Source organism: Pongo abelii, chromosome 10 (assembly GCF_028885655.2).
Source record: "Pongo abelii isolate AG06213 chromosome 10, NHGRI_mPonAbe1-v2.0_pri, whole genome shotgun sequence".
Lineage (NCBI taxonomy): Eukaryota > Metazoa > Chordata > Mammalia > Primates > Hominidae > Pongo > Pongo abelii.
In genome coordinates, this window is record NC_071995.2 from 48538803 (window position 1) to 48565811 (window position 27009).

Below are 27009 nucleotides of genomic sequence, written 5' to 3' on the forward strand. Positions count from 1 at the left end.
GGACCCTATCTCTACAGAAAACTTTTAAAATTGGCCGGGTGTGGTGGCTCATGCCTGTAATCTCAGCACTTTGGGAGGCCGAGGCAGGCGGATCACGAGGTCAGGAGATCGAGACCATCCTGGCTAACATGGTGAAACCCCGTCTCTACTAAAAATACAAAAAAGAATTAGCCGGGCGTGGTGGCGGGCGCCTGTAGTCCCAGGTACTCCGGAGGCTGAGGCAGGAGAATGGTGTGAACCCGGGAGGCAGAGGTTGCAGTGAGCCGAGATTGCGCCACTGCACTCCAGCCTGGACGACAGAGAGAGACTCCGTCTCAAAAAAAAAAAAAAAAAAAAAAATTAGCTGGGCGTGGTGCTGCACATCTGTAGTCCCAGGTACTTGGGAGGCTAAGGTGGGAGGATGGCTTGAGCCTAGGAGGTCAAGGCTGCAGTAAGCTGAGATTGTGCGCCACTGCACTCCAGCCTGGGCGACACAGCAAGACCGTCTAAAAAATAACCAACATTTATTTAGTGCTTACTATATACTAGGCACAGCTCTAACTTTACATGTATCAAAGTAATTCAGTCTACAAAACCCTATGGGATAGGCAGTGTTATTAAATCCATTTCATTATAACCTCTTTTAAAAATTTTTTTTTTTAATGGGATGGAGTCTCCTTCTGTTGCCCAAGCTGGAGTGCCATGGAGTGATCTCAGCTCACTGCACCCTCCGCCTCCTGAGTTCAAGTGATTCTCTTGCCTCAACCTCCCCAGTAGCTGGGATTACAGGTGCATGCCACCACACCTGGTTAAATTTTTTTCTTTTTTTGAGACAGAGTCTTGCACTGTCACCCAGGCTGGAGTGCAGTGGCACAATCTCAGCTCACTGCAACCTCTGCCTCCCGGGTTCAAGCGATTCTCCTGCCTCAGCCTCCTGAGTAGCTGGGATTACAGGTGCACACTACCACGCCTGGCTAATTTTTGTATTTTCAGTAGAGACAGGGTTTCACCCTGTTGTCCAGACTAGTCTCAAACTCCTGACCTCAGGTATCCGCCCGCCTCGGCCTCCCAAAGTGCTGGGATTACTGGCGTGAGCCAATGAGCCTGGCCACATCTCTCTTTTCTAACAACAAAGAAGTGTGCCAGAAGAGCCAAAGTGGTGCTACCACAGGCTTGCCCAGTTTATTTTAAAAAAACAATTACTTTTAGCCAGACGCGGTGGCTCACGCCTGTAATCCCAGAACTTTGGGAGGCCGAGGCGGGCGTATCACCTTAGGTCAGGAGTTCGAGTCCAGCCTAACATGGTGAAACCCCATCTCTACTAAAAATACAAAAATTAGCCAGACGTAGTGGTAGGCACCTGTAATCCCAGCTACTCAGGAGGCTGAGGCAGGAGAATCACTTGAACCCGGGAAGCAGAGGTTGCAGTGAGCTGAGATCCCCCCACTGCACTCCAGCCTGGGCGACAGAGCGAGACTCTGTCTCAAAAAAAAAAAAAATTACTTTCGGCTCTAAGTTTCTTTTTCTTCTTTTGAGCTGGAGTCTTGCTCTGTCACCCAGTCTAGAGTGCAGTGACACGATCCTGACTTACTGCAACCTTCCCCTCCTGGGTTCAAGTGATTCTCCTGCCTCAGCCTCCCAAGTAGCTGGGACTACAGGTGTGCTCCACCACGCTCAGCTGATTTTTTGTATTTTTGGTAGAGACAGGGTTTTGCCATACTGGTCTTGAATTCCTGATCTCAAGTGATCCGCCCACCTTGGCCTCCCAAAGTGCTGGGATTACAGAAGATGTGAGCCACCCCGCCTGGCCATGGCTCTAAGTTTCTTTGTTTCACTTTCCTTGCTTCTAAAAGTAAAGATCTGTCCATCTGGTTTATGAAACTTACTATTCAGGTAAACTGCATGCATCAGAACCAAGACCTCTTTTTTTTCTTCATCTAGTTATCACAGTTCAGAAGACTGGTAGGCACAGCTTATGACACTTCAATGAGAAAGAGACAAGAAAGGCAGAAGTATTTTTGAGGGGCAGTGTTGAACAAGCATAACTTTTTTTCTTCTTTTCCTCTGTCAACTGAGTCATAGTTTTTTGGGTTTTTTTGAGACGGAGTCTCACTCTGTTGCCCAGCCTGGAGTGCAGTGGCGTGATCTCGGCTCACCACAAACTCCGCCTCCTGGGTTCAAGCGATTCTCCTGTCTCAGCCTCCCGAGTAGCTGGGACTGTAGGCTTATGCCACCATGTCTGGCTAACTTTTGTATTTTCAATAGAGACGGAGTTTCGTCATATTTGCCAGGCTGGTCTCGAACTCCTGACCTCAGGTGATCCACCCACCACACCCTCCGAAGTGTTGGGATTACATGCGTAAGCCACCGCGCCCGGCCTGAGTTGTGTTTTTTAAACAATTTTAAAAAAATTTATTTTAGAGGCTAGGTGCCATGGCTCATGCTTGTAATCCCAGCACTTTGGGAGGCCAAGCAGGCGTATCACTTGAGGTCAGCAGTTCGAGACCAAGACCAGCTAACATGGTGAAACTCCGTCCCTACTTAAAAAACTACAAAAATTAGCCAGCTGTGATGGCACACACCTGTAATCTCAGCTACTTGGAGGCTGAGGCAGGAGAATCACTGAAACCCGGGAGGTGGAGGTTGCAATGAGCCAAGATTGCACCAGTGCACTCCAGCCTGGGCGACGGAGACAGACTCCAACTCAAAAAAAAAAAAAAAAAATTAGAGACAGTGTCTCATCTGTCACGTAGGCTTGAGTGCAGTGGCATGATCACAGCTCACTGTATCCGCAAACTCCTGAGCTCAAGTGATCTTCCTGCCTCAGCCTCCCCAGTAGATGGGATTACAGGCGCATGCCACCAGGACTGGTCAAGCATAACATTTTATTTAGACCTAAGGCACTAAGGAAGAGGAGCTAAAGAAGTAGTCAATGCACATTTTGAAGGTTTCATTTTTCAATAAAATTTCAAGGTTTTTATTTTTTTTCTTTGGAGACAGTCTCCCTCTGTGGCTCAGGCTGGAGTGCAGCGGCGTGATCTCGGCTCACTGCAACATCTGCCTCCCAGGTTCAAGCGATTCTCATGCTTCAGCCTCCTGAGAGGCTGGGATTACAGGTGTGTGCCACCACACCGGCTAATTTTTGTATTTTTAGTAGAGACGGGGTTTCACCATGCTGGCCAGGGTGGTCTCGAACTCCTGACCTCAGGTGATCTGCCCTCCCCCACCTCCCAAAGTGCTGGGATTACAGGCGTGAGCCACCGCGCCTAGCCCCTCCCCCACTTTTTACTGATCAACTTTTGTTAAGCATTCTGTGGTCTGCGGAAGAAAAAACCAAACACCAAAGAACAATAAACTTGTACAACCAGCCTTCCAGCCATCAATATTCTGGATTCCAGAATGATTGAGGCCGGACTTTGTTAATCAACCAAGGCTGATATCTGAGAAACTCTTCCTCTCCCTTACCTTTATAGGCCACTTTTCTTTCAGTAATGCTGAAACACTGACTTACTAACAGTTGTCCCCTGGTCTAGCATTTAATAGGTAATCAACAATTTTTGCTGAATGTCAACAGCTAAAACATTAGTGACCTCTTGAGTGTCTGGCAGAGTAAATCTTCGGCTTTATATCACATTCTCCGACCCAAAGGGCCAAAAATAGGCAAAGCTCCACTAAATCAGTTTCCTAAATTGGGGATCTCAAACTAGTAAAATTTCAGAAAACTTTCGGAACTTTTTGTCAAGAGCATACTAAAAAAGTTTATCTTTTGTCGTTTACTATCATTAAAACCATAAAACAGCATTTTACAAGGAAATTTTAAAAATTAAGAATAAGGCATAACTCCCTTCCAGAGAGGTAGACACAAAAATATTCTGAAAAGTTTTTGTAATGCATTAAAACGACGGCATAACATTTTATTAACACTCTGTTACGTTTCTTTTTTCTTTTTTTTTTTTTGAGACGGAGTTTTGCTCTTGTTGCCCAGGCTGGAGTGCAACAGTGCGATCTCGGCTCACCTCAACCTCCGCCTCCCGGGTTCAAGCGAGTCTCCTGCCCCAGCCTCCCAAGTAGCTTGGATTACAGGCATGCGCCACCACACCCGGCTACTTTTGTATTTTTTGGTAGAGACGGGGTTTCTCCATGTTGGTCAGGCTGGTTTCGAACTCCCGATCTCAGGTGATCCGCCCTCCTGGGCCTCCCAAAGTGCTGGGATTACAGGCATGAGCCACCGCGCCCAGCCACCTTGTTACGTCTCATTGTAAATCCGTTTCTGTAGAAAATCCTTCCACACGGGTTAAAGGACACAACTCGATGTTACTTTATGGGATTAAGAAAAATCTGAGTAAGGCCGGGCGCGGTGGCTCACGCCTGTAATCCCAGAACTTTGAGAGGCCGAGGCGGCGGATCACTTGAGCCCAGGAGTTCAAGACCAGCCTGAGCAACATAGAGTCTTCATCTCTTCAAGCCGTGCGTGGTGGCGCGCGCCTGTGGTCCCAGCTGCCCCATAGGCTGAGGTTGGAGAATCGCTTGAATCCCGGGGTTGGAGGCTGCAGTGAGTCGAGATCGAACCACTGCACTACGGCCTGGGCCACAGAGCGAGACCCCCGTCTCGATCTCCGGGAAAAAAAAAAAAGACTCCATCTCAAAAAAAAAAAAAAAAAAAAAGCTGAGGAAGTCGAAGCCTTCACGCTTCATTTCTCCTTCCAAGAGGACAGGGCCGGCGTCGGTCGAGGTCAATTGGCAGGAGGTGAGTTGACACCGCCGCCACTCATCGATGAAAACGGCCTCCCGCGAGCACCCAGGGGCTCATGGCCTCCGGAAGCGGACGTAGGGCGGGGCGGGGTACAGCTCCTAAGGAGAAACGGAACCGCGGGCAGCGTCCCTCTCTGGCTGCAGCCTGAGGAACGCGTTTAGAGAAACCCCTAGCCACAAGTCAGGACCGCGTACAAGATGGCGGGGCGTCACGTGGGCAGCGCGGTGACGCAGGACGGCGGCCCGCGCGGAGGCAGCGCCGTAGCCTACCCCAAACGCACACTAGTGCTCAGTTTTGCCCCCCTCCCCTCCCCCGCCCCCGCCCCCGCCCCCAGCCTGGTGTAGATCATGCCGCCAGTAGCGGCCCTGACTGCCGAGGAAACGGTAGCTTAGGACAGTTGGCTGTTAAGTGACATTGATTCTCCCCGCCCCGCCTGACCCCCGAGAAGGAGGCTCGTCCCCCGCTGCGTGAGGGGGTGGGGAAGTGGGTAGTGAATTCGGATCTACCTGGGAGGGGGGAGTGGAAGTTCCCGCCCCGGAGAGCGGCGAGGCGGCAGCCACAGGTAAGTGGGGGGCGGGGAGGGACGTGCCCCGTGGCCCGGGCGGGGAAGGACGCGGGAACGTGGCGCCGGCGGGGACGCAGAGCGGGTCGCGCGCCGGGTGGGGGTCGCGCGCGGCGGTGGCGGTGGGGGAGGGGCGCAGCGGAAGGGGGAGGGGCCGCCCGTGCTTCCGGCCCCCGCGCCTCGGTGCAGTGCTGCGCTGGGCCCTTCCAGTCGTGCGTCTCCTCCTTTCCCTCGCCCCCAAATAAAAGTAAAGCCCGAAACCGCCTCCCGCGGGGTGGCTTTCGCCTCAGAAGTCGCCCTTTGCAGTCGCAGGCGCGAGCTCTCCGTGGGAGGTCTCGAGGTTGGGCCCGGAGCCGGGCGGAGGGCAGCGCGGCTATGGCCTCGGCGCAGTGTCCGCCGAGTGGAGCCCGGGTCTGGTTAACCCCGCGACAGGGTCCTCGAAGCGCGTCGGCGCTGGCGACCCTGAGGGAAGAGGCGCGCCCCTTACCCTCCTGGAGCTTGCAGTCTAGCGGCCAACCGACGCACGGGCATCGCGCACACCCCAGACAGTCCTGGAGAGTTGCGCCTGGCAGCGGGGACAGAGTGGGGACAGTAGGCGGCTTTCCCCCTGGCTAGGAATGACACAGGGGCGTCTGTTCCCTTCTGGATGGGCGACCCAGCCGAGGGTGACTTTCTCTTTGATCTTGTATGTCATAAAACGAAGCCCGGCATTTCTCACTTTCATCGACGCCGTGCAGCTGGCGGCTGAATCGCTTTGAAATGATTGTAATGTGAAATAATGTCTGGTTGTGGCGTTAGTGTTTTGAAGAGCATTGATTGGGCAAAGTGGTAGTCTTTGAGAACCTTTAGGCTTCAGAGGCTCGGCGTGGATCTGGCAGGCATCTTTGTCAAACTGGCCTCACCTGTGATGAGTTCGTAGGCATTTATGTCTCAGAATGCATTTTAATCTGAGGTTTTTGTTAACAGAAATGCATTCTTCTAAAATGCTCTTTTTTCTTTGGAGTTTATCATATGCAGTTATCTCCATGTCTTAATTAGAATCAATACTGTTGCCCTAAAGTCGAATGTGTTAGCTCTTTAATACTTGCCGTTATTTTTTAGGGTTAGGTTTGGTCTGTGAGCTATCTGTCCATTCCTACCTGATCACCAGCAGGTGGCAGTCCTTTCTGACTTTAAATATAGGGTGTGCTATCTTTGCCAGTTTTTTTTTTGTTTTTTTTTTTAATAGAGATGCTGTCAGAGGCGTGTGAACTAGAACAACTCCATCTTAAACAGGAGCTGGGTAAAATGAGGCTGAAACCTACTGGGCTGCATTCCCAGACAGTTAAGGCATTCTAAGTCACAGGATGAGACAAGTCAGCACAAAATACAGGTCATAAAGACCTTGCTGATAAAACAGGTTGTAGTAAAGAAGCTGGCCAAAACTGAAATGGCCACAAGAGTGACCTCTGGTCATCCTCACTGCTACACTCCCATCAGCGCCATTTACAAATCCCATGGCAATGTCAGGAAGTTACCCTATATGGTCTAAAAAGGGGAGGTGTGAATAATCCACCCCTTGTTTAGCATATCATTGAGAAATAACAGTAAAAATGGGTAACCAGCAGCCCTCGGGGCTGCTCTGTCTATGGAGTAGCCATTCTTTTTATTCCTTTACTTTCTTCATAATGTTGCTTTTACATCGCACTGTGGACTTGCCCTGAATTATTTCTTGCCTGAGATCCAAGAACCCTCAGTTGGGGTCTGGATCGGGACGCCTGTCCTGTAACATATTTCTGGCGACCACAAAGGGACTATAGTGCAGAAACCCTGACCCAACAGCTACCTTTGGGTAAGTGTTGGGGTCCTGTAACGTATTTGTGGTGGCCACAGAAGCGACTATACTGCGGAAACCCAGTATTTAGGAGTCTCTCCTAAGACAGTGGGTTAGACAGCTACTTTTGGGTAAGTGTTGGGGTCCTGTAATGTATTTGTGGTGGCCACAGAAGCGAGTATACTGCGGAAACCCAGTATTTATGTTTAGGAGTCTCTCCTAAGACAGTGGGTTAGAGGCCCCTCTTAATAAAACGCAAGGACGCTTAAGCTTGACCGACCTTGGGTTGGAGGCCCTTCTAAGATTTAGGGAGTTAGAGTCCCTCTCAGGTAAGTCCCTCTCAGCTAAGAACAGGTTTGGCACTATGGGATTTTAACTGCTGTTCTCTTTGGATTAATCTGCCTTGCGCTCTTTGCTGATGGCTATGGGTGACAGGGTTAGGCGTGAACAGGATCGCGGGACATGGGGAGCTTTTTCCTCCCTAAAAGGGGAATCTTGAGAGCTGATGGGACTGCTGGAAAAGGTCCCTTTGCTATGGACAAGCGGCCGCCTGAAGTTTTCATTGTCGGCTGCAAAGAGTGGGTCTTTTCTCTGGCCTCCCTAAGCTCTTCAGCTTCCCCACCCTGCCACAGGCAATACTTTTCTTCTCCACTTTGAGTTTCTTATTTTTTCTATTACTCAGGGCAACCATCTTGCCTAGAGGCCACATGTAGAAACTCCAAGTCGGAGGTTGAATTAAAGATGACAGGCCCATCTGGGGGCAAATTTAAGCCTTGCTAGTTTGATATTGGGTGCTAAGTGGAGTGGCTAATGTCTTTGTTTTATCACACGTATTTTGCTCTGGCCAGAATGAAAAAAATATAATTTTCCTTTATGATATGGCTTGGCTCCCAGGGCAATGATGCCACAAGCTTGAACACTAGGACCACTAAGGGAAAGGGAACTCAGAAGCCTGGGATGCTGGCAAAAGGGTAAGAATGTATTACCAGTCAGATTTCTGGCTTCTCTCTCACTGTACAAATGGTTAAGTGAATCGTTAAAAAAAAAAAAAAAAAATCAGCCTGGCATGGTGGCTCAGGCCTGTAATCCCAGCACTTTGGGAGGCTGAGGCTGGTGGATCCCCTGATTTCAGGAGTTTGAGACCAGCCATGGCCAACATGGTGAAACCCTGTCTCTACTAAAAATACAAAAAATCAGCCGGGTGTGGAGGCACGTGTGCCTGTAGTCCTAGCTATTTGGGAGGCTGAGGCAGGAGAATTGCTTGAACCCAGGAGGCAGAGGTTGCACTGAGCCGAGATCACGCAATTGTACTCCAGCCTGGGTGACAGAGCCAGACTCTGTCTCAAAATAAATAAATAAATAAATCAGTGTTTATCTCCTCTGTAAAGTTTTGATTAATGTGAAAAAAAATTCTAAGGCTAGTCTTAAGCTGGTGTATTTTGTGCTTTGAATTCATTTTTCTGTGTCAAGGGGTACTTTAGGATAAAACACAGGCTTAGAACACCTGTAAATGGATCACGAGGTCAGGAGATCGAGACTATCCTGGCCAACATGGTGAAACCCCATCTCTACTAAAAATACAAAAATTAGCTGGGTGTGGTGGCATGCGCCTGTAGTCCCAGCTATTTGGGAGGCTGAGGCAGGAGAATCACTTGAACCCAGGAGGTGGAGGTTGCAGTAAGCAGAGATCGTGCCACTGTGCTCCAGCCTGGCAACAGAGCGAGACTCCATCCCCATCTCGGAAAAAAAAAAAAAAAAAAGAACACCCGTAAGCTCGCTTTTCAAGACGACCCAGCAAGCTGGTCAGTAACATACTTGGCTGCAGGTCCCTGTAACAAATAAAAGATTGGATGAAGTCTCCACCTTGTTTTATGTCCTTGGGAGCTTGATCTTTTAACCATGTGGTGGTATTTTCTTTTGGTCCCCACCTTCAGGGAACAGGAATTTCAGGGTTCATGTCATAGTTAGCTCTAAAAATCATATTAAATAGTTAAAAGCCCTTATAAGCTCAAAATTAACTACTCTAGACTCCTTCTGGGAAAGTGAACAGAGACTGCCCTGTGCTGTAGCTCAGTAGCTAAGCCTTTGCACTTTTTTTTTTTTTTTTTTTTTTTGAGGTGGAGTCTTGCTCTGTTGCCCGGGCTGTAGTGCAGTGGTGCGATCTCAGCTCACTGCAACCTCCACCTCCCGAGTTCAAGTGATTTGCCTGTCTCAGCCTCCCAAGTAGCTGGGATTACAGGTGTGTGCCACCACACCTAGCTAATTTTTGTATTTTTAGTAGAGATGCGGTTTCATCATATTGGGCAGACTGGTCTCGAACCCCTGACCTCAGGTGATCCACCTGCCTCAGCCTCCTAAAGTGATGGGATTACAGGCATGAGCCACCACACCCGGCCAGCTTTTGCACTTTCATGGCAACAGTCCAGGTTCAATTCCCCACCTAGGAAGTAAGTCGTTGCTGGTTTAATATCTGCATGACTTTGTCTATTCTCTTCTCCTCTGTGAACTGTCTTATATTTTCCTTTTTCTAAGCACCTGGGAGGTTACCTTTGATAACATTCAAAAGCCAGAAATACCAGCCATTTGGCATAAAAATTTCTAAAAGGACTTTATTAAAAAGTGCTATGGTTAAAATCAGCTTAATTAAAAGCGGATATTCAAGCTCTAACAGCCTGGACTCCTTGGGAAAAACAAGAGGCACCAGAGACCCCTTACCTGGCCCTGTTCTTCCAAGGGTTCCACCCCAAAGCCAGTAATCCAATTAAGAAACTTAAAAACTGGCAAATGAAAAATCTTACAACCACTATTATCATCATCTTCTGTCTTTCTGTGTAGCTATATAGGTGTTGTGTGTAATATTTATATAAAAGAGCTCTGATTAATTGGCTTAAACAAAAATAAACATTTAAATCAAATATTTTGAAAGCAAAATAAAAACTAATGCCTTTTAGTTCATGTAACTTTAGTAATCTTTAGGAAATAAACACATCTTTAAAATTGATAAAAATCTTAGTCTTAATTATGCAGGTCAGATGTTAAGTTTGTTAAATGATTTAAGGTCATAAACTGTTTCTTTGACTTTTAAAAATTGTTCAGTTTACCCTACCTTAAAGCCATTAGATTCTAGATAAGGCCTGGGGACATGTGGAGTTAGCCACGCCCCTAAGCTGTGCTGGAGAGTCAGCTCTTATCTGCACTTCTGCCTGGTGTGTCCTACGCTAGGCTCCACACCTAGTACATAATTAAAATTGCTTACTAACCAGGGTTTTCACCAAAAGTAAAGTCGCTAAAAGTTAAAATTGGAACATGTAACTGAGACTATTGAAGAGACAGTTTTACATGTAAGGTGTGTAGTAAGGAAAATAGAATGTACTTTTGGTAAAAGATTATAAGAAGGCATGGAAATGTGGGGGTTTTTTTGGCTAAAAAGTTAAATAATTGTTCTAAGTTGGCAGGGCACAGTGGCACAAACATGTAATCCCAGCACTTTGGGAGGTCGAGGCGGATGGATCACCTGAGGTTAGGAGTTTGAGACCAGTCTGGCCAACATGGTGAAACCCCATCTCTATCAAAAAATACAAAAGTTAGCCGGGCATGGTGGCGCACACCTGTAGTCACAGCTACTCAAGAGGCTGAGGCGGGAGAAGTGCTTGAACCTGGGAGGGGGAGGTTGCAGTGATCTGAGATTGCACCACTGCACTCCATCCAGCCTGGGTGACAGAGCGAGACTCCATCTAAAAAAAAAAAAAAAAATTCATACAGGAAGCATTATCAAATGTCAAATGGTGTTTTGCTTTCTTTGGATTATATTTACATAACTGTATTATTGGTATATGTTCCAAAGTTAAGGGAAACTCCTATAATTCTAATATGATTTAGTGTATGTTATTAATAATTATAATTGTTATGCAAAATATTGTGTGCCACAGAAATAACCAAATTTCCTTATCATTTCTGGCTTTAATAGTGGCTCTCCTAAAACTTTTTATCATCCACAGACAATTGTTGTCTTGTTTTAATCCTGTTTAGAAGCTGATTTATAATCAGCTATAGAACTCTAGCAGGTGTTCTTAAATGCAGGTTTCTAATAACTTTGGAAATTGTAACATTAGAATAGAGGAAACAACTTTCAGAACTCTCATGAAAAGCTAGAATGTTCATGAATATCAAATGAAACATGAGTTAATTGAGTCAACTGAACCAATAGAAAACTGAAGTAATCTTTTTAACTTTTATTAAAATGTTGCTGATCCTTTGTTTTGTTTTTCAGAGTCAAGGAAACTTTTCATTTGAGCTATTTACAGTTTGTAGCAATTGAGTAAAGTATACTGCTGTGAATGAAATTTGGAACATATTTGTTTCTCTATATCAGATTTCTCCAGAATTGGAAACTAGTTGTGAGTATTCTTAACTTATGGCAATGTAGTTATTTGCATAAGTGCAATAGGAATCTGTTTTCTTTTGTAACAGAATACAATTGGAGAAAGTGGTTATTTTACCAAGGCTTTGACTGGAATGGTGTGCTTTTCTTTAAGGAATCAAACTTGACTTGTAGAGCCAATAAAAGCCCTTTGGGGAACTGGCCTCATACTTTGCCTACACAGTGCCTGTACAGGGTTTCTGACCTATGGTAAGTAAAGAATGTCACTTTCTCACCTGTCCAGGAGCCCCAAGTTATCTTGGGACCTCAAAAGGAGAGAAATTTACCCAACTTATAGGTATTTAAGGGTACAAACCCATGTCAGGGCTTGGCTTTTAAAAGTCTTATCTGAGATTCCTTATGAAACAGAGTTCCATCAAAGCCAATTAAAAAGCCTATGTGAAAAATTATTATTCTTGCTGCACTTTATACAAACAATCAGGCCAAGTATAATAAAGCAAGTCAGTCTTACCATAATTTGTCTTTAGTAAAAATGGGAAACTGGAGAGAGAAATACTATGTTTCAAAAAACTATGGTACACTTGTTATTAAATTCTGGTCTCATTAATTGTTTTTAAGTTTGTTTCTGCAATTTAGGCTAACACTGTGTATTCTTGTAAACCAACCAGTAATCTCTAATTGTTGCTCAGAATAAACAAGAGGGATGGGTAATTTAAAAATCTGGATCAGTATTCTAGTTCTGAGCACATTACAATCAGCTAACAACCTGATATCAGCTTAGTTCCAACGGTTGCCCAGTTCATGAAAAGTCTTCTAATTTAGTTTACTTGGAATAACTTTACTTATTTTGCTTTACTCTTTTTTCTTTCTTTCTTTTTGAGACAGAGTCTTGTTCTGTCGCCCGGGCTGGACTGCAGTGGCACCATCTTGGCTCACTGCGGCCTCCGCCTCCTGGGTTCAAGCAATTCTCTGGCCTCAGCCTCCCAAGTAGCTGGAATTACAGGCACACGTCACAACGCCCAGCTAACTTTTGTATTTTTAGTAGAGATAGGGTTTCACCATGTTGGCCAGGCTGGCCTCGAATTCCTGACCTCGAATCCACCCACCTCGGCCTCCCAAAGTGCTGGATTACAGGTGTGAGCCACTGTACCCAGCCTATTTTGCTTTACTCTTGTGGAATATATTGCTGTTATACTTTTTGCGTAGGAATACAGGACAAGTTTACTGAATGTTTTCTTACTAATTTTCCAGATACCACCTTTTATTGAAACTTGAGTTATGAATGAACCTTACCATACTGATGCTTTCTGACTGAGCTCCTTTTTACCCTGAATGCAAGAGACCCTCATAGGCAGGCAGGAATATCATTGCCCCTATTTAGCCTGAAGAAGTTATAGAAGATGGATCTTCGTCCCTCTGCAACCCTTAGGATTAAGGTTTCTCTTAGAGGGGGGAAATGTCAGAGGTGTGTGAACCAGAGCAACTCCATCTTAAACAGGCTGGGTAAAATTAGGCTAAAACCTACTGGCCTGCGTTCCCAGATGGTTAAGGCATTCTAAGTCACGGGATGAGATAGGAGGTCAGCACAAAAGACAGGTCATAAAGACCTTGATGATAAAACAGTTGGAGTAAAGGAGCCGGCCAAAACCCACCAAAACCAAAATGGCCACGAGAGTGACCTCTGGTCGTCGTCACTGCTATACTCGCAGCAGTTCCATGACAGTTCACAAATGCCATGGCAAAGTCAGGAAGTTACCCTGTATGGTTTAAAAAGGGGAGGCATGAAAAATCCACCCCTTGTTTAGCATATCATCAACAAATAACCATAAAAATGGACAACCAGCAGCCCTCGGGGCTGCTGTGTCTATGGAGTAGCCATTCTTTTATTCCTTTACTTTCTTAATAAACTTGCTTTTACTTCACACTGTGGACTTGACCTGAATTATTTCTTGTGCGAGATCCAAGAACCCTCTGTTGGGGTCTGGATCGGGACCCCATCGTGTAACAATAGCGTCTCACTGTGTTGCTCAGATTGGTCTCAAACTCCTGGGCTCAAGTGATCCTATCACTTAAGGGTACAAAGTGTCTCCCAAAGTGCTGGGATTACAGGAATGAGCCACCGCACTTGGCTATATTTTTGCAAGTTTTATTGTGCCTGAATTGCTCCATTCCTTTTTTTTTTATTTTTTTCTTTTTTGAGTTGGAGTTTCACTCTTGTTGCCCAGGCTGGAGTGCAATGGCATGATCTCGGCTCATCGCAACCTACGCCTCCTGAGTTTAAGCGATTCTCCTTCCTCAGCCTCCCAAGTAGCTGGGATTATAGGCATGTGCCACCACCCCTGGCTAATTTTGTAGTTTTAGTAGAGACCGAGTTTCACCATGTTGGTCAGGTTGGTCTCAAACTCCTGACCTCAAGTGATCCACCCACCTTGGCCTCCCAAAGTTCTGGGATTACAGGTGTGACCCACTGTGCCCGGCCAAGTTGCCCCATTTCTAAAGCTGGGGTGAGGTAACTGTGTAAATATATTTCTCTCTCTTTTAAGAGATGGGTGTCTCACTTTGTTACCCAGGCTGGAGTGCGCCTAGCCTTTTTTTTTCCTTCAACTTTTAAGTTCCAGGGTACATGCACAGGATGTGCAGGTTTATTACATAGGTAAACATGTGCCATGGTGGTTTGCTGCACAGAACAACCCATCACCTAGGTATTAAGCGCAGCATCCATTAGCTATTCTTCCTGATGCTCTCCCTTCCCCGCCCCGCATCCTCCTCCACAGGTTCTCCCACCATGTGTCCCCGTGTTCTCGTCATTCAGCTCCTACTTATAAGTGAGAACATGCGGTGTTTGATGTTCTGTTCCTTTGTTAGTTTGCTGAGGATAACAGCTTCCAGCTCCATCCATGACCCTGCAGAGGACATTATCTTTCCTTTTTATGGCTGCATAGTATTCCATGATGTATATGTACATGTTCTTTGTCCAGTCTATCATTGATGGGCATATGGGTTGATTCCATGTCTTTGCTATTGTGAATAGTGCTGCAGTGAACATATGTGTGCATGTATCTTTATAATAGAATGATTTATATTGCTTTGGGTATATACCAGTAATAGTACTGCTGGGTCAAATGGTATTTCTACCTCTAGGTCTTTGAGAAATTGCTGCACTATCTTCCACAATGGTTGAACTAATTTACACTCCCACCAACAATGTAAAAGCATTCCTTATTCTCCAAACCTCGCCAACATCTGTTGACTTTTTAATTGCCATTCTTTTTTTTTTTTTGAGACAAAGTCTCATTCTATTGCCCAGGTTAGAGTGCAGCGGCACAATCTTGGCTCACTACAACCTCCGCCTCCTGGGCAGCCTCCCAAGTAGCTGGGACCACAGTCGCCCACGATGCTGGCTATTTTTCTGTTTTTCTTGAGACTGACTCTTGCTCTGTTGCCCACGTTGGAGTGCAGTGGCACAATCTTGGCTCACCACAACCTCCGCCTCCTGGGCAGCCTCCCGAGTAGCTGGGACCACAGTCACCCATGATGCTGGTTATTTTTTTTCATCTTGAGACTGAGTCTTGCTCTCTTGCCCACGTTGGAGTGCAGTGGTGCAATTTCTGTTCACTGCATCCTCTTCGCCTCCTGGGTTCAAGCAATTCTCCTGCCTCAGCCTTCCAAGTAGCTGGGACTACAGGTGCCCGCCACCACGCCCGGCTAATTTTTGTATTTTTAGTAGAAATGGGGTTTTGCCACGTTGGCCAGGCTGGTCTCAAGCTCCTGACCTCAAGTGATCTGCCCGCCTCGGTCTCCCAAAGTGCTGGGATTACAGGTGTGAGCCAATGCGCCAGGCCAGTAATCGCCATTTGACTGACGTGAGATGGTATCTCATTGCGGTTTTGATTTACATTTCTCTAATGATCAGTAATGTTGAGCTTAAAAAGCTCTTAGTTTATTGCCTAGCATATAATGTTTCTTTCTTTGCAAATTTTCTTTTCTTTTTTTTTTTTTTGGAGACGGAGTTTCACTCTTGTTGCCCAGGCTGGAGTGCATTGGCACTATCTCAGCTCACTGCAATCTCCGCTTCCTGGGTTCAAGCAATTCTTCTGCCTCAGCCTCCCGAGTAGCTGGAATTACAGGCATGTGCCACCATGCCTGGCTAATTTCTTTTTTATTTTTAGTAGAGATAGCGTTTCTCCATGTTGGCCAGGCTGGTCTTGAACTCCTGACCTCAGGTGTTCCACCCACCTCGGCCTCCCAAAGTGTTGGGATTACAGGTGTGAGCCACCGTGCCCGGCTGCAGGTTTTCTTAAAATGGCCCTGCCTTCCCTAACATTCTCTTATGTCAGCAAGATCGCAGCCTACCATTTCTCAGTTCCTTCTATTCCCATTGATGGTGCTTTTGAAGCGGTGTTTCACTACTCCCTTATTTCTGCCTGATTTTGGGTTATCTCCTGTTAAGCTTATATAATGCTAACTGGGGGCTTACTTTATTTTTACAGAAAATGCATTCGTACATATAAAATTTATTCTGTATTGAACAAGTTTTTAACACATTGTTAATCTTAACCTCAATTTTAGAAATAAAAGCTTTAAAAAAAGTGAACAAATAAAGGTTACATTGTGATAACATCAGTAAAACAGTATGTACTGTTCATGAGATGAAAACTATAAAATTTTTATTTTGGAAAAAAGACCTTTTTTTGTTTTTTTGTTTTGTTTTGTTTTGTTTTTTTTGAGACGGAGTCTCGCTCTGTCACCCAGGCTGGAGTGCAGTGGCGTGATCTCGGCTCACTGCAAGCTCCGCCTGCCAGGTTCACACCATTCTTCCTCCTCAGCCTCCCGAGTAGCTGGGACTACAGGCGCCCGCCACCACGCTCAGCTAATTTTTTGTATTTTTAGTAGAGACGGGGTTTCACCATTCACAGGATGGTCTCGGTCTCCTGACCTCGTGATCTGCCTGCCTCGGCCTCCCAAAGTGCTGGGATTACAAGCCTGAGCCACCGTGCCCGGCCAAGAGCTTTATTTGATATGTTGATTCTTCATGTATACAATAATGGAAAATATGTTATCTTTTTTTTTTTTTTTTTAATTGAGATGATGGGCTCTCTCTGTGTTCCCCAGGCTGGTTTTGAACTCCTGGGGGACTCAAGCAGTCCACCTGCCTCAGCCTCCTAAGTAGCTGGAATTACAATTATGCACCCTGTTAGTTATCTTTTTTGTAGGAAAGGTGGTTATAATTATTGTCCAAAATGTTACTTGCTGATTATAGTGGCTTTTACTGTTGATATGTGTGTTTTTTTGTTGATCATATTAGTTTCTATTAGAAGTAGGACTGTATCTTACTTTTCTGAAACAGGGTCTTGCTGTCACCTAGGCTGGAATGTTAGTGGCATGATCATGGCCCACTGCAACCGCAACCTCCTGGGTTCAAGTGATCCTCCAGTATCAGTGGGCACCCCCCTCTCCAGCACCCCCACCTCCTGCAGTATCTGGGACCACAGGCATGCGCCACTACACCTTGCTAATTAGAATTTTTTTTTTTTTTTGTAGAGACGAGGTCTTGCTACATTGTCCAGGATGGAGAAGTAGGAATTCTTAAGGATACTGTTATGGAGGGAAAAAATCAGTGAGTCAGAGCAAAACAAAAGTATCATTTTTAGTAATTAACAAGATTATAAAAACTCTTTTATAGTTTCAGTGCTTTAGGATTATATCTTTTTTCTTCTTTGCTCTGTATTCTAATTTATGTCTTCTTAAGTGGAGTATTTAAAAGGTGTTTTTAGTAGAGATATTTGCAGAAGGTACATGATTTTGTCTTTTCTGTTTGTATATTAGTCTGTGGGATTACCTTGTATTAGTGTAGATTAAAAAGCACTGAATTGGCCAGTATGGCTGATGCCTGTAATCGCAACACTTTAGGAGGCCAAGATGGGTGGATCGTTTGAGCTCAGGAGTTCAAGGCCAAAACCTCGTCTCCACAAAAAATTTTAAAAATTAGGCTGGGTATGGTGGCTCATGCCTGTAATCCCAGCACTTTGGGAGGCTTAGGCGGGCAGATCACGAGGTCAGGAGATCGAGACCATCCTGGCTAACACAGTGAAACCCCGTCTTTACTAAAAATACAAAAAATTAGCTGGGCATGGTGGCGGGCGCCTGTAGTCCCAGCTACTCAGGAGGCTGAGGCAGGAGGGAGAGTGGTGTGAACCCAGGAGGCGGAGCTTGCAGTGAGCCCAGATCGTGCCACTGCACTCCAGCCTGGGTGACAGAGCAAGACTCTGTCTCAAAAAAGGAAAAAAAAAATTTTTTTTTAATCAGCCAGATATGGTGGTGCGTGCCTGTGGTCCCAGCTGCTTGGGAGGCTGAGGTGTGAGGATCACTTGAGCCCAGTAGATTGAGACTGCAGTGAGCTGTGATCACACCACGGCACTCCAGCCAGGGTCACAGAGCAACACCCTGTCTTAAAAAAAAAAAAAAGAAGGAAAACACTTGAGACTCTGGTAAATGGATGGACAAATGATATGACCAGATAACTCATACAACTAATGGAGAATTAAAGAAATATGACACAATGTATATTTTTTACCTATCAAATTAATTATTTTTAAAAAATTTCTATTGCTTTCTTACGTGCTTTTGATAAACTACAATTCATTCAGAAAACTTTAAATATTTCCTATGTAATTCCCTTACATTAAGTAATTCTCTTTTTTGGAACTCACAGAAAAAAATCTTAATTACAGAAAAAGGTTTGTGCACCAAAGATGTTCATGACAGTATTGTTTTGGTAAAAAATACAGTTTATGCACATTCTCTGGATGCTGTATTATGAAGCCTTTATTTATTTATTTTTGAGATGGAGTCTGGCTCTGTTGCCCAGGCTGGAGGGCAGTGGGCAATCCCAGCTTACTGCAACCTCCGCCTCCCAGGTTCAAGCGATTCTCCTGCTGAGTAGCTGGGATTACAGGCATGCGACACCATACCCAGCTAATTTTTTGTAACTTTAGTAGAGATGGGGTTTCACCGTGATGGCCAGACTGATCTCAAACTCCTGACCTCAGATGATCTGCCCACCTCAGCCTCCCAAAATGCTGGGATTACAGGCATGAGCCACACTGCCCAGCCTATGTAGCCTTTAAATATGTTTCTATTTAAAACCTAGAAAATATGTATGATAAATGAAAACAGGATACAAAATGTGAGGATACAAAGTAGTACATGTAGTATGGTTATGACTTTAAGAAGTTGTGGAAATAGAAGACTAAAAGAAATTAGACAATATTGTGATTAATATCTGTCATCCTTTTTTCTTTCTATTGTATATTTTCCATGTAAGAAGAAAAAGACTAGTGGTGTATTTGAGGGAAAAAAAATTTAAACTACTTTCTGTCTGAAGCGATTTCATGCGTTTTTCCGTTGACTAAAAACAATAGCTTCAATTCAGTTGTTAAAAATGAATTTGGGCTGGGCATGGTGACTTACAACCTGTAATTCTAGCACTTTGGGAGGCTGAGGCGGACAGTAATTACTTGAGCCTAGGCATTCAACACCAGCCTGGGCAACAGTGTGAGAAACCCTGTCTCAGAAAAAAAAAAATGTTTTCTGACTTAGAAAAAAGGAAGAAGAAAATATGTAGGCTTAAACTCCACAGTTATTAATTCAGTGAAGCCAAGGGGCAGCTACCTAGCTGCCCTCTCTCTCTCTAATTGTGGAGAAATACATGTACCGTGGAATTCACTTTTTTTTTTTTTTGAGACAAGGCTGGAGTGCGGTAGTGTGATCTCAGTTCACTGCAGCCTTGACTCCTGGGCTGAAGCAATCCTCTCGCCTCAGCCTCCTGAGTAGCTGAGACTACAGGGGCATACTACCACGCCCAGCTAATTTTTTATTTTTTGTAGAGACGGGCTCTCACTATGTTGCCAGGTCTGGTCTCAAACTCCTGGGCTCACGTGATTCTTGTGCCTCAGCCTCCCAGTGTGTTGGGATTATGGGCGTGAGCTACCACACCTGGCCATATTAACCTTTTTTTTTTTTTTTTTTTTTTTTGAGACGGAGTCTCGCTCTGTCACTAGGCTGGAGTGCAGTGGTGCGATCTCAGCTCACTGCAACCTCCACTTCCTGGGTTCAAATGATTCTCCTGCCTCAGCCTCCTGAGTAGCTGGGACTGCAGGCACCTGCCACCACGCCCAGCTAATTTTTTATTTTTAGTAGAGACAAGGTTTCACTATGTTGACCAGGATGGTCTCGATCTCTTGACCTCATGATCCGCCCACCTCGGCCTCCCAAAATGTTGAGATTACAGGCGTCAGCCACCGCGCCTGGCCATATTAACCATTTTTAAACGTACAGTTCTATAGTGTTAAGTACATTCACAGTGTGTACAACCAATGTCCAGAACTTTTTTTCTTTGAGACAGTCTCCCTCTGTCACTCAGGCTGGAGTGCAGTGGCACGATCCACTCACTGCAACCTCCGCCTCCTGGGTTCAAGCAATTCTCGTGCCTTAGCCTCCCAAGTAGCTGGGATTACAGGCGCTTGCCACCACCCCTGGCTAATTTTTTTTTGTATTTTAGTAGAAACCGTGTTGCCCAGGGCTGGTCTTGAACTCTTCAGCTCAGGCAGTCTGCCCATATTGGCCTTCCAAAGTGCTAGGATTGCGGCCTTGAGCCACCATGACCAGCCCAGAACTTTTTCATGTCCCTTAAACAGCAACTCTCCATTTGCTCCTTCCCTTAGTCCCTGATAGCCACCATTCTATTTCTTGTTTCTGTGGAGTTTTGCTACTCTAGATATGTCAAATTAGTGGAATCATAAAGTTTTTGTATTTTTATGACCGGGTTATTTGACTTAGCACAATATGCTCAAGGTTTATCCATGCTGTAGCATGTGACAGGAGTTTCTTCCTAAGGCTGAACAATATTCCATTGTACGTACAGTCACTATTTTATTTATCCATTCATCCACTGATGAATATTTGGGTTGCTTCCACCTTTTGGCTATTGTGAATAATAATGCTGCCATGAACATAGGTGTACAAATATTCTTCTCTTTGAGACCCTGCTTTCAATTCTTCTGGATATATACACCACCAAGTGAAATTGCTCTATTTTTGTTTGAGGAACTGCCATAGCGTTTTCCATAATAGCTGCGCCACTTTACATTCCCACCAGCACAGTAGTGTACAAGGGTTCCAGTTTCTCCACATCCTTGCCAACACTTGGTATTTTCTGTGTCTTGATATTACCCGTTCTAATGGGTATGTATGAGGTGATACTTCATTGTAGTTTTCAGTGCATTTCCTTAATAGTGATATTGAGCATCTTTTCATATGCTTTCTGGCTAGCCCTCTTTTTTTTTTTTGGCCTTTCCAGGTAACCTTTAAAAACATTAAATTCTGTCTAAATCTTTTACCAGCTTCTTTGTTAGTGGTTCTCTCCCTAGTTGCCGTATTTGATCTCTCATAGCTCATTTATTCTCATTCTTAACTAGCCTACATATCCTGAAGTTGATTATCTAAGTTTTCTAGAACCTATTTAGAACCTCCTTAGGTATAGTTTTATTTATTTGTTCAACTTTTACTCAGTAAATTCTCTATATAAAAAACTATATGTGCACTTAGAAACTTCCCTAGACTAGAGACAGATATGTTTGTGTCCATAGACAGGAAGACTGTCATCATTCTTCAATGGGATAACATTTGCAAATTTAGTCATCATAATTTATGTTCATATGTGCCTTTTATTAAACTTAAACATGTTTTTGTGGGCCAAAATTCAAAAAATTTAAAGAATATGCACAGTCCCCTTTCTGTCTCTATACCATTGCTACCAGTTCTTTTCCATTGAGGCAACCAAATGATCAATTTTTATATGACTCTATAGTATACTTTAAACATTCTGTATCATATTTAATTTTAACTGACTTTTTTCCCCCTTATAGTTGATTATGGAAGATTCCCACAAGAGTACCACGTCAGAGACAGCACCTCAACCTGGTTCAGCAGTTCAGGGAGCTCACATTTCTCATATTGCTCAACAGGTAAGGGAGGGACTGGCCAAAATACTGAGCTTGTTAGGAATATTTTATATGCAGATTAATCTTGTTTCAGACTGATTATTAATGTGTTTTATTTTGGTTTTTGTTTTTTGGGGTTTTTTTTGAGGCAGATTTTTGCTCTAGTTGCCCAGGCTGGAGTGCAGTGGCATGATCTTGGCTCACTGCAACCTCCACCTCCTGGGTTCAAGCAATTCTCCTACCGCAGCCTCCCAAGTAGCTGAGACTACAGGCATCTGCCACCACGCCTGGCTTTTTTTTGTATTTTTAGTAGAGATGGGGTTCTACCATGTTGGCCAGGCTGGTCTCGAACTCCTGACCTCAGGTAATCCACCCACCTTGGCCTCCCAAAATGCTGGGATTACAGGTGTGAGCCACCACACCTGGCATTAATGTTAAAAAAAAAAAAAACAAAAGCAAAGGCCAGGCGCGGTGGCTCACGCCTATAATCCTAGCACTTTAGGAGGTCAGGGCGGGCGGATCACGAGGTCAGGAGTTCAAGACTAGCCTGACCAACATGGTGAAACCCTGTTTCTAATAAAAATACAAAAATTAGCCAGGTGCAGTGGCGGTTGCCTGTAATCCAAGCTACTCGGGAGGCTGAGGCAGGAGAATCGCTTGAGCCTGGGAGCTGGAGGTTGCAGTGAGCACAGACCATGCCACTGCACTCCAGCCTGGGCAACTCCATATCGTAAAAATAAATAAATAAATAATAAAATAGAAAAACAAGCAAAAAAGACTGTATAAAATGTTAAAATATAAGAAAAGAAGGTGGACTTTAAATATCTTGTCCAGATCATTTGGTTTTATTTTCTTTTAAACAAAGTATATAGTCATCCCTCAGTATCTGTGGGAGACTGGTTCCAGGACCTTCACAGATACCAAGATGTGTGACGCTTAAAGACCCTGATAGAAAATGGCATGGTATTTATATATAACCTACATATTTTCCTGTATACTTTATTTCTAGATTACTTTTAATACCTAATACTATGTAAATGCTATGTGAATAGTTATACTGTATGACAAGAAAAAAAGTCTGTACATGTTCAGTATAGAGAAATTTTTTTTTCCTGAATATTTTCAATCTGTGGTTGGTTGAATCCACAGATGTGAAACTCATGGATGCAGAACCCATGAATAAAGAGGCCTAACTGTATTTAGAGTTGTTTTCTTTGTTTTTGTTTTTGTTTTTCCAGGCGGAGTCTCGCTCTGTCTCTCAGGCTGGAGTGCAGTGGCACAATCTCGATCTCGGGTCACTACAACCTCCGCCTCCCGGGTTCAAGCGATTCTCCTGCTTCAGCCTCCTGAGTAGCTGGGATTACAGGCACCCGCCACCACACCCAGCTAATTTTTTGTATTTTTGGTAGAGATAGGGTTTCACCATGTTGGCCAGACTGGTCTCAAACTCCTGACCTCAGGTGATCCACCCACCTCAGCCTCCCAAAGTGCTGGGATTATAGGCGTGAGCCACCACACCCGGCCAAAAAAGTTTTAAAAATTAGCTGGGTATGGTGGCACTACAACACCTGTAGTAACAGCTACTTGGCTGAAGCAGGAGGATTGTTTGAGCCCAGGAGTTCAAGGCAGCAGTGAGCTATAATCATGCCACTGCACTCCAGCCTGGGTGACAGAGTGAGACCCTATCTCCAAAAAAAAAAAAAAAATCATGCATGAGTGTAAGAGCCATTTAAAGTGCAAGATGTGACTAATGGATTTTAGTGTTAACAATACACAAAGTTCAGACTGTACATAGCAAATAACCTTTAAGAAATTATAACTTGCTGAGTTTTGCTGTTGTATCAAAGAATACAATTAAATGAAAAGGCTTTTAAAACACTACACATCTTTTCTAATTGCATATCTATGTGAGGGCAGATTTTCTTCATATAATTCAACCAAAACAATGTATGATAACATAATTAATGTAGAATCAGATAAGAGATTTCAGCTGTTTTCTTTTTCTTTGTTTTTTTATTTTTATTTTATTTTTTTTGGAGACGGAGTCTTGCTCTGTCACCCAGGCTGGAGTGCAGTGTCGCGATCTCGGCTCACTGCAAGCTCCGCCTCCTGGGTTCATGCCATTCTCCTGCCTCAGTCTCCCGAGTAGCTGGGACTACAGGCGCCCGCCACCACGCCCGGCTAATTTTTTGTATTTTTAGTAGAGACGGGGTTTCACCTTGTTAGCCAGGATGGTCTCTATCTCCTGACCTCGTGATCTGCCCGCCTCAGCCTTCCAAAGTGCTAGGATTACAGGCCTAAGCCACCGCGCCCGGCCTTTTTTTTTTTTTTTTGAGACAGAGTCTTGCTCTGTCGCCCAGGCTGGAGTGCAGTGGTGCCATCTTGGCTCACTGCAACCTCTGCCTCTTGGGTTCAGGTGATTCTCCTGCCTCACCCTCCCGAGTAGCTGGGAATACAAGTGCCCACTGCCACGGCCAGCTAATTTTTGTATTTTTAGTAGAGATGGGGTTTCACCATATTGACCAGGTTGGTCTTGAACTACTGACCTCAAGTGATCCACCCACCTCGGCCTCCCAAAGTGCTGGGATTACAGGCGTGAGCCACTGCACCCGGCTGATTTCAGCTGTTTTCTATTAAGCCAGATATTAAGGAAATTTGCAGAAATGTAAAACAATGCCATTTCTCTCACTAATTATTTTTGAAAATGTGTTAATGGAAATAGGTATGGTAACGTGTAATGGATTGTTATTGTATTTTGAAATGAACTGTTAATTTTTTTAAATTTAATTTTAAATATGGTAAGTATTAATAAATATAACTGAAATAATAATTTTGGGGGGTCCTCAATAAGTTTTAAGAATGTCGAAAGGATTTGTGACCAAAAGGTTTGAAAACCAGTGACCCAAAGGGTTAGTCCTTTAAGCTTGATATATCCTTCTGCCTTATTTGGCTATATCTGTGAAGAATAGCAGTGTCTTCTCCAGATGGTGCTAGAAAAATAAGGTGGAGTCTTTCTTTGATTATTTTTCTGTTAATAGAGCACTTTACAGAAATGTTCTAATTCAGTTGGCTTACTTATGTGTATATTTCAGTTATTTTAGTTAGATGTGATTCTTCTCCAAATTTCCTCAGAAGCATATTTACAGTGAGGTGGAATAAATACATTTCTAGATAGTAAATCATTTCATAGTGATTTTTTAAAAATAATATGGCTGGCAGGCCGGGCACAGTGGCTCACGCCTGTAATCCCAGCACTTTGGGAGGCCGAGGCGGGTAGATCACAGGGTCAGGAGTTCAGGACCAGCCTGGCCAAGATGGTGAAACCCCGTCTCTACTAAAAATACAAAAATTAGCTGGGCATGGTGGCATGCACCTTTAATCCCAGCTACTCGGGAGGCTGGGGCAGAGAACTGCTTGAACCGGGGAGGTGGAGGTTGCAGTGAGCCGAGATCATACCACCGCACTCCAGACTGGGCGACAGAGCAAGACTCTGTCTAAAAAAAAAAAAAAAAAAGTGGCTGGCCACGGTGGCTCACACCTATAATCCCAGCACTTTGGGATGCTGAGGATCACTTGAGCCCAGGAGTTTGACACCAGCCTGGGCAACATAGTGAGACTCTGTCTCTACTAAAAAATAAAAAAATTTAGCCAGGTATGGTGGCATTTGTCTGCAGTCCCAACTACTCAGGAGGCAGAAGTGAGAGGACCACCTGAGCCCCAGAGGTCAAGGCTGCAGTGAGCCGTGATTGCACCATTGCACTCCAGGCTGGGTAACAGCATGATCCTGTCTCAAAAAAAAAAAAAGAAAAAAATTATGTAAAGGAAACAGTATTTTACAATAATTCAGTATAAACTGGGGATATAGCAGTGAACAAAATTCTCAGCTCTCTTGGAACTTATATTCTAATTTTGGAGAGACAGGCAACAAAACCTATCAGTTGGTAATATGTGCCATGGAGACAAATAAAGCACGATAGGAGAGAGAGAGAGTTGGTGGTGGGGACAGGGGACTTCTCTTTTTATACAAGGTAGACAGAGACATTTGTCTGAGGAAATACCTGTTCAATTATATGGATCAACAGTTGTAAAACTGTGAGACTAATATGTGCTTGATACAGTCAAGGAACACCGAGGTGGCCAGTGTGTTGGGAGAGGGATTGATAGAGGATGAGGCAGAGAGGGTTGGGGTGCGAAGAGGGGAGAGTGCCAGATAACGTAGGCCATATGCCACTGTAAAATTTTTGTGTTTTAATCTGGGTGACACGGGGAACCTTTAGAGTGTTTTGAGTGGAAATGTTATCTGGCGTATCTTAAAAGAATCACTCAGACTGCTTTGTGGAATAGAAACAGGAAAACTAGTTAGAAGGCATTACAGTAATGTACATGGGAGATGACAATGGTTTGAACCAGTGTGGTAGCTGGGGTAGTGATGAGACAAAGTTAGATTCTGGATATATATTGGTTGTAAAGCCAATAGTATTTGCTTTTGGATTGGATGTGGAGTTTTAAATAAAGGAAGGAGCCAAGATTGACGTCACAGTTTTGGTTTGAGCAACTGTTAAGAATGAAATTACTTGACCTGGGCGTGGTAGTGCATACCTGTAATCCCATCTGCTTGGGAGGCTCAGGTGGGAGGACTGCTTGAGCCCAGGAGTTCCAGACCAGCCTGGGCAACATAGTGTAGACCCACCCCGTCTCAAAAAAAAAAAATTATATATATATACATACACACACACACACACAAACGTATATATATAATTGCCATTTATTGAGATGGACAACACTGGATGATGTTTTCCATTTCTTTTTGGGGGAATGTTGGCAATCAGGAATTTGGTCTTTAGGCATGTTACGTCTGTAATATTATCTGTGTTGGTTTTCTGTGCTGCAGAACAAATCACCACAAAGCTAATAGCTTAAAACAACACACATTTATTATCTCACAGTTTGTGTGGGGTCAGGCATATCTTAACTGGGTTCTTTGCTTTGAGGTCTCACACCAAACTGCAACTGAGGCATTGGCTAGGGCTGAGTTCTTAGCAGGAGGCTAGACTAGAGAAGAATCTACTTCCAAGCTCACTTAGTTTGTTGGCAGAATTCATTTCATTGTGGCTGTAGGACTGAGTGCTTCAGTTTTTTGGTTGGTTCTTGGCTGGAGGCTGCTCATAGCTCCTAAAGGCCACCAGTAACTCCCTACCACGTGATCCTCTCCGTATGCAGTTCACAGCATGGCAGCCTGCTTCAAGTCCAGCAGGAGAGTGAGAGCAAGTCTGCTAGCAAGACAGTCTTATACATAATATAATCAAAGGAATGACATCCCATTTCCTTGTGATAAAACATAACATCCCATTTCTTTATGATAAAACATGACGTCCCATCATCTTTGCTTAATGAGGTTGGTTAGAAGCAAGTCACAAGTCCCTTCCACTCTCAAGGGGAGAGGATTAGACAAAGTCCCAAACACCAGGAGCTGCAGATCATGGGGGCCACCCTAAAATCTGTTGGGCAGACCATCCAAGT

The 27009-nt window shown here is 44.5% G+C and overlaps 1 protein-coding gene across 5 annotated transcripts in view; it reads left to right on the plus strand.

The window, feature by feature from the left end:
- Positions 1 to 5153: 5153 nt before the first annotated feature.
- The window catches only part of ATF1 (activating transcription factor 1), a 57543-nt gene continuing 35687 nt past the window's right edge, over positions 5154 to 27009 (plus strand). Inside the window, exons 1-4 of one of the 5 annotated variants that reach the window (XM_054527211.1) lie at positions 5205 to 5294; positions 8002 to 8078; positions 11378 to 11504; positions 21415 to 21513. In XM_054527211.1, coding sequence (XP_054383186.1) covers positions 11445 to 11504; positions 21415 to 21513 — 159 coding nt within the window. In that variant the 5' untranslated portion in view covers positions 5205 to 5294; positions 8002 to 8078; positions 11378 to 11444. Of the gene's footprint in view, positions 5295 to 8001; positions 8079 to 11377; positions 11505 to 17029; positions 17106 to 21414; positions 21514 to 27009 lie in introns of all 5 variants that reach the window. The other 4 variants (XM_024257331.2, XM_054527212.1, XM_024257329.2 and 1 more) reach the window with 4 other exon arrangements.